General features: G+C 32.3%; 1 protein-coding gene across 1 annotated transcript; it reads right to left on the reverse strand.

Moving 5' to 3' along the window:
• Positions 1 to 3,613: 3,613 nt before the first annotated feature.
• On the reverse strand, positions 3,614 to 8,916 carry LOC108749970 (nicastrin). Its single transcript, XM_018489083.1, has 9 exons — positions 8,900 to 8,916; positions 8,568 to 8,807; positions 8,389 to 8,487; positions 7,946 to 8,283; positions 6,770 to 7,157; positions 5,061 to 5,451; positions 4,512 to 4,957; positions 4,254 to 4,446; positions 3,614 to 4,026 (listed from the first exon to the last, which is right to left on the reverse strand). The coding sequence occupies exons 2-9, from the start codon at positions 8,617 to 8,619 to the stop codon at positions 4,008 to 4,010; spliced, it is 1,926 nt and encodes a 641-aa protein (XP_018344585.1). The 5' UTR covers positions 8,620 to 8,807; positions 8,900 to 8,916; the 3' UTR covers positions 3,614 to 4,007.
• Between the last annotated feature and the right edge of the window lie 1,978 nt (positions 8,917 to 10,894).

A 10,894-nucleotide genomic window follows, 5' to 3' on the forward strand; every position in this document is an offset into this window, starting at 1 on the left:
TTGACGTTCGCGTATTTTTTGTTTAGAGTTATAATACGTGTAAGTTTTTTTGAAATTGAAATTCATTAATTCGCTTTATGATTGATAACTTGTATAAAGCCTATATGGACAGTGTAATATGAAAAATGATAACGATTTTTGCTTAATTAAAAGTTGTAAGCTATTCGATTAGGCATACTATGTGGCACACACATTTGTAAAAAAAATAACATGGCTAATCAATTAATTTCCAAATTAGAGGAGAATTAGTATAGCATGCAATATTAATTGTACTTTTCGTGCCATTAAAGAGCGTGGTAACTTCCGCGTTTAGTCTTTGTTCAGCTCTGCAGTGTCGTGGCATAGCGAAACACTGTCCCTCCATGATAATAATAATGATAAAACCTAATAATGATAATAATTATTACGCTATCGATAATGATAATAACTATAATTATAATTATATAATAATAATAGTAATAACAGCAACAGCAGCAGCAAACACAACCATAATACAATGATGATATAATACTACTTTAAATATATGATGATTATATTTTTAAACTCTAAGTGTCGTCCCTTAAACGTGTACTGCACGTGCTACATGATACTACTGTACATATTACATGCGAAACTGTTAGTAAGACAGAGAAAGAGAGAAACGGACAAAACAGAACAAATATTACCAAGTATGTTAAAGAAAAGCTAATACTTTTCTTGAAAAAAGAATTGGATATATTCAACGATATATATGACATTTTGGAATATTAATGTTTATGCACATGGCTGTCTACATGTGATCATTACGTTTTACCAGCAGAAATTTTCTTTATCGCGTTACTTCGACAGAAGCTTATTTATTTGCAGCTTCCCATGCGAGTATGAAAAAAACTTTTAATATTCACTCGCGAACTGGCTGTTCTCGCCGATGCATTCTCGTGTACATACTATTCTTCCTGATGCATATATACGCGTATATATTTATGCTTTCTCCGACGCTATCATTTCCACGCGATCCGTCCATCGAGATTTGAATGGCTAAGTCCGTTTTTATTTTGTTAAATCCGACATAAAGTAATGTAGCGTAAATTAGTTGTTTCCAAGTTGACAATTCATAACATAAGGGGATATGATCTTGCTATACCAACAGGTTTGCAGAATGTGAAATTCCCGTTTCGTTCTCAGTTTATATCAGTTCTGCCGTTACTGTTTTTCACGGATACCGCAGTTAACGATAAGCTGACACTAGTCACTCGATTATAAGAGGAGAATGTGTCATATAATGTAGTCTATCGACATGGTTGCCTTAGGTAGCCAAATATCATTTCCTCTGTACTTATAATTTTTGCGTTGAATCAATGTATATAGCCAATTGACAGAGTGCTTCCATTAGTAGCTTGTTCGATCTGTTCTTATAAACTCTGTAATTTCTTCTACTTTTGTTGTTTCTCAGTATGTGTATGCAAGATTTTCCGCTCATTTCGCCTAATCGTAACGTTGATTAGAACGTCATAATCATGCGGAATACGCGTTATGACTTGAGTAAAACGATATTATCAGTTGCAGACAGCTGACAGTATAGCTCCCGTACACGGTATCGCGACATCAGTTTGTTTAATGATCATCAGTTACAACTGATAAAGATTAAAAAAAAAAAAAAAACAATAAGATATAAAACATTAACAACTTGGCATTGCTGTCTCCTAGCTTGTAGAGAAAGCATTCACTAAAGAGATCTGTGCTATTCTCTGCTATAATAAAGCAATAACATATAATCGCGATCTAATATGTAAAAAAAAAAAAGTATGATCGCTCTTCTAGTAATCGTTGCTTTGACAAGTCACCTTGTACGGGACTATACTGCATCCGAGAAATAAATAAACGTAGAATAACGCTAGATTAAGAGGTAGGTTGTAAGGCTGAACCACGTATACGTATGTGCTGCGGCACCAGACAACTGTGATAATTCGGTGGGCGGTGCCCAGCCTCCTACTTCATCCTTGTATACTAAATAAAAATTAGTTAAAAGAAAGCGTAAACACAGATTACCGAAGAGGTTGAACGTATGTCGGGACGTGCGTTGCGTAGAACGTTTCCATCCATATGCACGTGGACAAGCCACGTATATGCTCCTGGCATATTTTTCACCGGACACTTGCTTTTTTTACACGGGTGTCCGTGATATAAAGATTTATTACGAGCATGTGAACACTTTGTACGGAAGGAGACGTAACCGTCTGTCGCATTAACAACGATGCAAATAAATTATCTATCGAGAATTAAGGTCTGTTCTCTTTAGCTAAAGTTCTTGTACAATTCATCTTTCTTTCTCCACGTTGGAGAGAAAAAAAAGAGGAAAGACGAACCGTGTAAGAAGTTCAGCTAAAAAGGCCTTTAGATTAAAAAAAAAAAAAGATATATAAAGATAGAAATGGGTCAGATACTTTATATAGTACAGTTTTCCAACGTAACAAATAGATTTGCGATTATTTTAAGATTATTATAAGAGAGAGTACTCTCGACAGAGGACTATAAAAGTTTATGAACTAATTTTGGTCCGAGAAACGACATCCGTTTTGTTTTCTGTGAATGTCCTTTTTGTTCCGTTTCTCGTAGATATTCGTGTATAATATAATTATATAATAAAAAATGCAAAAATTATATTACACGTAAGTATGAAAATCGACACAAAAGTGACGTGTTATTCACAGAATTTCATAATTATGTGCTTCGTATTACAAATCTTCCTAATTCAATATTCCTAATTCATTTGGATTAAATAATATTTTAATTCTGAGTGTGCTTCTTCGCCTTTATTTCAATGTATACGTTCAAGAAATTGATTTTTTTCAAATGCAAATATTCTATTGCGTGCCTGGCCAAGTGGCAAATGAGAAACAGCGCAAGAGAATTGTCCAATTTATAGATGTTGAGCTATAGTTAAGAATATCCTAATAACACTCTACCTTCGATTATCTAGAATACAGTGAGATTCTGTAAATTTCTTAATCTGAATCAACCTTCTTCCGAGAATGGCCCATTTCTAACTTTGTCTAAATTTCAAGTCGTAAATGAGAAACACATTATATACTTATATGTATACTAAAGAACACACACAAAGCATAGATATACAAATTAAATTCTTTCCCGTGTACATCAATGCCCTGTTAAATAAGTTGTTTATCGATAATAAATGCCATCACGCTTGCATTATTCCCTTTTTATTCTTATCATTATGTAAGATGCCGTTTGTTTTAATATTATCGATATGTTTTTATACCACGTTCATAGTTTGTTGCTCTAATGAAAAATAATATATATTGTGTGTAAAATGAAAATGATTAGGGAAATATGCACTCGAGATTTAATATTTATAGCAGAAAGACTTAAGATCTTATAATTCATATATTGTTATCCTTCAAAGATAGACTTGGCAAAAGCGTAAGAGGGATAGAAAGAGATATACTTTTTCACGATCGACTTATCATTTAATTTTTTAATGTGTAACATGAGTAACAACCTTTTATCGCTATTAAAAAAAGTTGCTATGCTTGCGTTCTTTTATATAATTTTTATTTTACAAAATCTTATTAATGTGACTATACCTTATACATACATACACATACATTCATTTATATACACGCGTACACAATACAAAACCGTTAATTTTGTCGAGTTACCCGTTCAATCGTCTAATGTCTTTTCTCATATATGTAACTTCATAAATAATTTATAATATAGATATTGTTAAAAAAAAAGGTAGAAGAAAGATTCACTTTACTGTTTACATTGAGTATCAAAGATGCATCCGTGATTTTTTTCAATTGAACACTGCGGATGAAGTGATGATAAATAAAAGATAAAAATTATAAGAATGATAATGTGACATATATCCAGATAGTTTTCGAACTATAAAAATCTTCCGAGAGCGTACCACACATACAAGGTTAAAGGCTAGTTATTGGAACATCTCGATCTTCTTGATGATTATCTAACCTGGTCATTGATATGTGGTCCGCAGCGTATCCCTAGCAATCAACAGTTCTCCTGAAAATGTTGATATATAGTGTGTGTGTATGATAATTTATTTTAAAATATATATTACTTCAATTTCACATTTATATATAAATATATATATTTATATATATTTATAATATACCTCAAATATATATCTTATATGTATATATAATTAATGTTAATATATATTAATATATTACTTTAATTATATTACTTTAATATAATTTTTAGTTTTTCCTTAGAAAGATAATACATACCTCGAATTAAATAGTACATTAGCTCTATTATTAATAAACCATACTAATACGAATGAGAAACCGGTGACCAAGCTACCCAGAATCAGATTGAAACGTTCCGTCGCTGCTGCTGGTTTGAGAAACATTCTAACGCTTAACGTTTGCCATATGGACTCTGTCCAAGTTGAGTAGACACCTGATTTCATATCGTATCCTATAACAGGAAAAACAATTAGAGACATCGAGCCTAGATCTATTGTGAATGGTGCAGCAACTTACCCTCGATAATAAACGCCGGACTCACGGCTGTACTGTAATTGACAGTTGAATTGATACATAAGCCCGTGAAGTTTTGACCGCTCATCCAGGCGAGTCGATTTTCGTAGCACATTGATTCGTTCATCTCGTAGAGCTTTTCGCCGGTCAGATATGCTAAAAGCTGGCCCGTCAAAGTCGTCGCGATGTTGAGCGCTCGGTGCACCCCGACGTACAACGGCAAAACCTGATCGATCAATTTAGTGTTAGGCGACGAAGCCGCACGGAACAGATTACACTTCGCGCTTTCCAGATAGCAATGTAGCATTTCCGAGACAAGATTCTCCATAGATCTCCGTACCGGCAGATCGACAGGCTGCGGCGCCTCGCCCGTCACCTCCCAATAAAGCTCATTAGCAACCTGAAGAGCAATTTTCGCTAAATCTGATGCAAGCGTGCTAGTATCGTTTCTAAAACATGATACACGAGAGAAAATCTCAATAATGTAAAATCAAGTAATACTAAAATATGAAGTATATATCAAGATCGAACACAAAAAAGTTGTGTATGTACTTATCAAAACCGAGACTCTCCGCATCATCCAAGATGCCATTATAATATCGGTTCTTAAATTGTTCCTCGTGATTGCTTATAACGACGGTCGTTAGATTGGGTTTTGCCTCCAGAAAACTTTGCACGGACGTAGGTGGGACACTACCATATTTAATCTTCGCCTTCAATGTTTTACTTAGACGGATTATCATATCGTCTTCGCCGTTACTGTGAAGAAATATCTTTCCCAGACCCAACTGACCAAACTCGACCACACTCAGGATATCGTCGAATTTCAAATTGATTCCACCAAGGGCGTTAAAATTGTTATGTTTTAAGTCGTATATCATACGACTGGATCCTATATAATCGAATGCCTCTCCATTCAGCAGAGAAAATACAACGTTCGTCTCTAGATATGATAAGAATAAATATATAACAATAAGTGATATTAGACAGACATATAAATAGCCAAACAGGAAAATGCCTTCAATCTGAATTAGATCTAAGGGCTTAAAGCTCCTTAGTTCCGTAAAGTTAGCGGCACACGATGTTTTCTTACTGGATTGTTTATATTTTAATAAATTACTAGAAATTATGTGTTCTTTGTGATGCAATTGCAGTAATTTAGAACATAAGCGATCCAACAAGGAAACATCATATGCCGCTTAAATTGCTCACCGAATAAATACACATGTACGGAGTGAGGCATTAAATTGAGATAATTTGAATATGTTAAAAGAAAAGAAAGCATTAAAAAAATATTCTAAATGAAGTTGTATCGTCTGAAAGAGACAAATAATAATAAAATGATTTTTCATGATCAAAGGAATTGTCTGATTTTTTTTTAAAATTATTCTGCATATAAAAGTATAAAAAATAAATAATTTATGAGATGTTTATATCCAATATGATTGGAAACAAGACCGTCTATATAAATATTAAGACTTTAAATACAAAGCGCCTTTTCGGTCCGAGTGTTAAGATGTTGAACTACTATCTAATATACATTCAATTAATTTGAATTAATATTTCAGAAATAAATTGAGAGCCGATGAAATTATCGGATTCACACAATCAATCTGAAACAAATAATCCCCCCAAATTCTCCCAAATCTTAAAAAACTTTATCGCAATATTTTTCGCAATAAGTTTATTACAGTTTTTTAAGATTTGGGAGAATTTGGGGGAATTATTTGTTTCAGATTGATTGTGTGAATCCGATAATTTCATCGGCTCTCAATTTATTTCTGAAATATTAATTCAAATTAATTGAATGTATATTAGATAGTAGTTCAACATCTTAACACTCGGACCGAAAAGCTTTGTATTTAAAGTCTTAATATGTTTATATCCTTTATTCTAACATGAATGTCGTTGATTTTGGCATGAATTATAAAATATCTTGTAAACTTAAACTTTTTAATAATTTTAATACTCTTATATATATAAAGAAATAACTAAAAGAATATATCTTTTAAAAGTCATATAATTCTATTTTTAAAAAATTACTGTGACCTTTATGTGTTTTCGAAAAATCGATTTTTTTAAGTTCGATTTTATTATTATTTGTTCGTCAGACAATACAACTATTTGGAACATTTTTTTCTAAAATATTTTCTTTTCAAGATATTCTTTTCAAGTATCTCAATTTAAATGTACAGTCTTATATACCATGTATACATAGACAACTAGTTGTGTAACAATTCTGGGGAGAGATGAATACGTACTGTCGACGGTGGCATTTAAGGAATTTAGATAGTACGCAGTAGCAAGTAAAGTAACCAGTCCTGTTACGACGTTACCCGCACCGGGCGACACGCCATCGAATAAAGAAGACGCATCCAATCGTGCCGTTACCATTATCACTGTATTATTACTCTCATCGAGAGGCGCTAAGGGCCAGTGTATGTTTCTATCTCCAAGCGGATCGCAAAACTGCGTTGGATTGAAATTCAACATTAAATCTGTACGCTTTATACAAGATTCCGAGTTAATGGCAGCGTACATGAACGACTTCATTTCTATCGCGCAAAGAGACCTCTGATATTGCATTTCAAGATCGTGCGCATTGTGCGTCCAGAAACAAGATTTTATAGCCTCCAAGGCTGTCTGATTCTGAAAACGTGAACCCTTTAGTATTTGTTTGAAACGTGTCTTTTATATAGAATTTGTTTATTCATATGTTCTTATAGCAAATTTGGTCACTTATATAAGTTGCGTTATACTAGAGATCTGTTTTTTTTTTGCGACTGAACTAGTGTACACTTGTTGTATTTAAAATGAAATATATATTTAGACATTTATGAAAATAAGATGGAAAATTTTTAAGCAATTCAAAGTGCAGCGACAAAGAACAGATCGCAGATTGTTCTTTTCAATCATCTGTTCTTTTCAATTAAACTTTTTCTATAGTTTCTTTTTTTCTTTTCATATTGAAGAGGAACAAAGAGAGTATGCAATATGTAAAAAGTTTAGCTAAAAAGAAATCTTAGATTAGTGCATATCAAAAGTTGTTATACATGAAATTAACAAAATTAAATGTAAAAGTATATAAAAATATTTTAAATAGTTAAATGACATTATCATGTTACTTAACAGAATATACATACATTTTATTGTAAAAATGATTGTTGTATCACTGCATTTAGGTATATTATTAAAGCAATGTTTAATGTGCACTAATCCAGTATACTAATGTAATATAAGTAAAGACTAAAGCACACAGAAAAACTTGAGCAGTAAAACATAAGCAGCAAGCAAATTGGTCAATCATCATAAGGTAATAACATAAACTGTAAAAAATCCAAAATGTTGATTTGCTTACTGTTTATGTCTTACTGCTTAATTTTTTTATATGTAATAGCATAGCCTTTAATTGCGAATTCATTAAATACAGATCTAACCTCTGTGTAAAACATAGGAAATGGCCAATCTTCCATGAGTATTGCAGTTCCGAAAGGATTCCATGGCTCTATGTTATTACATTTCTTATAACCAGAGTATCGATTGGGACACTCATCCTCAGGTGAATAATGTAACGGTCGTTCATGACTGATATTTTTTGTCAGCAGCACTCCATTTATGTTGTTTGTATCTTTTAATCTCAGAAGCGTAGTTCTGTTGAACATCTCAAATGAAAGGACCACAGTATATGGACCGGCAGTAGCGTTCTTTTCTAACCAAGCAATATCACTCTCTACCTCCACCAAATGTACTACGCCTACACTTCCCGATCTACTAGCTGGAATATCACAATGTCAAAATAACTTGAAATAATCAATCCTGGAGAACTAGACGAGATTGATGATTAATAAAGAAGCAACTGATAAAAGGTTTTAATTCTTACAGGAACATCCGAACTGATGTGTACCATTGTGTCTTCGGAAACATGCAGCTACACCGTCGAAGGGCATATATATCATGTCCTTTATTCTTTCAGAGGTCACTGGAAATTAATATATAATTATTATAATAATTACTAAAATTGTATTAAGATTGAATAGAACATGTAGAGCTCATCATTACCTGAATTTATGATAACAACTACCAAAATATACTTCCACATTTCTACTGTCATATTTTGTCGCTTGCACTTCAATTTTATAATCGGTTATAATTTTTGAGATATTACTTAGTACTATTACAACACATCTCGAACACGAAATATGAAAATTAATAACGATACATCACATAAGCCATGATGAATTCACTTTGGTTAGAATTGTTTATTAGATTCTTTTTCGCATATAGCGTTCGCAAAAAACTCTAAAATTATTCGAATTGCAAAAGAGAAACTTTGAACAACTCGTATATACACAAACGTAATGTATCAAATAATGCAGTATAAAATTGCTTACAAACTGCTTTATCGCTTTGTCGACAACTCGTGCCATCAGTGGCCGTCAGTGCCATCACTGTGACAGAATGCGTTCCAAAACTCGACTCTGTTAATCCAAGAATCATCTTATCCTTGTTCTTCACCGAATGTTGAACAAAGATATATTTTCACGTGTTGTTAAAATAAGGTGCAGCCACAATAGAAGAAATAAGAAATTAGAAATAAGGAATAAGTTTTTAACCTATCAGATATTGGATACACTGGAATACAGGGTTTTTGATAGGTTGGATTCCTTATTCCTTCTATTGTGGCTTCACCAATAAGCAATTGGAGCGACAGATTTATCGCTCGTTATCCAGTGACTGAAATCTTGTAGTTTAAACAGTTTCAACTACAAACGTCAAACACTCAAACGCTATTGACAGCTAATATACTGTATCGATTGTGTTGACCACCGTTGACTGCGATATATATAAAACCTAATTTAATCTTTTTTTTATTGCTGATCCAAATAGAGGATTCTATGCATTCAAAATAATCTAGGCTGTGTGTTCCGTTTCAAGCATGATGCGCATATCCTTTAACATTCAATGAATAACAAGGATAAATAACAACATATCGAATCTGTAGCTCAAATTTAACGCTTCTTATCCTTTTTCATGTATAAAATTGTCATTCTAATAGTTTTGCGACAAAAGTCGTCACTAATCTTCTTTGTCGTTGAAATGGTCAGTTTGAGCAGCTCGTGAGGACTGAGCTCCGCACAATAAAAGGAACAAGGAACAGAGCATAAAAATTTCAACTGATCAGAAATCATGGGGATCCCGTTTGCTTACAATCCCGATTGCATACACCACTCATATCAGCTGGTGCCTAGTAATTTTTTACTGCTTTACCAATGAGAATATTTTATTTTTAAATTAAGCCAATTAGCGACGCATGTGTGCAACCGGAGCTTTCCCGAAATGATGTATTGTAGAATACACAGTTTCTGATAGATTGAAATTCTTATTTTTTGTTCTCTGCTTCTTAGATGCGTTCGGCAATGTAAATCTGAGATGTAAGCTAGTAGATGGCGAGCTTGATCACGTGATTTTCGAGCAATCCGAGTGTCAAGAATTAATTCCAAACGCTGCAGAGCTATAAACTGTTCTTTAAGATTAGATTAGAAAATAAAATTGTTTATTTTTATGAATAAATAAAAAATACCTTATTAATTGAAAATGCCTCTTTCATTTTACTAGAAACTGATAATAGTCTTATATACTAAAAATAAATCGTTACATCTGAATATAGCAGATTCATATGCAAGGTGTTTTCTTAAAAGAAAATACTACATTGCAAAATAAATTTCAGTAATTTATAAGTTATATCACTTGATTTATATTTATTAGAGTCTTTAATATATTAATACAGTTTGATTTTATTTCATTCTATATGTGCAACATAAGCTTTGATCTAAAAATTAACTAGCAAATTCTTTGTTTTTAAATACGTAACGTCAAATTCATAAAAAGGAAAAGAATTAAAAACTTACTTTCCTCGTTAAATATATATTATACATAATGTACTCCATCAATTTCTATTTGATAGCATTTGTTTGAGCGTTTGTAGATTCAGACATTATAACAGTTCAAATACACTATTTGTAAAATAGAAGTATTAAAAGAGATGAATGTACGTTATGCGTTAACAAATCAGTTGGATACATGATCATAAATACACAGATTATTAATTTAATTTAGGCGCAAAAATCTGCATTAGCTCTGCCGACGAGATACTATTAAAGACTGACATTTTTACAGAAGTTCGCGTCCTTGTGAAATTAAAGTAATCAAGAGTTAAAAACTGATAATATTGTACTAATTTTATGATTTATTAGTTTAGTAGACGTATTGTATTTATGCATTTAGAACTCAATAATACTCGATAATACTTTTCTTTAAAATTGTAATTTCAGTATTATCGTCAAAGTTTGATTAGTAACAGAGATGATAACTGCAAAGAAAAAAAA

Source organism: Trachymyrmex septentrionalis, unplaced genomic scaffold (genome assembly GCF_001594115.1).
Source record: "Trachymyrmex septentrionalis isolate Tsep2-gDNA-1 unplaced genomic scaffold, Tsep1.0 scaffold11, whole genome shotgun sequence".
Lineage (NCBI taxonomy): Eukaryota > Metazoa > Arthropoda > Insecta > Hymenoptera > Formicidae > Trachymyrmex > Trachymyrmex septentrionalis.

Coding starts and splice junctions, on each gene's coding strand:
- LOC108749970 (XM_018489083.1), bottom strand. CDS start 8,619: ATGACAGTAGAAATGTGGAAGTATATTTTGGTAGTTGTTATCATAAAT. Junction 8,488..8,567: donor AGTTGTTATCATAAATTCAG/GTAATGATGAGC, acceptor ATTAATTTCCAG/TGACCTCTGAAAGAATAAAG. Junction 8,284..8,388: donor ACATCAGTTCGGATGTTCCT/GTAAGAATTAAA, acceptor GTGATATTCCAG/CTAGTAGATCGGGAAGTGTA.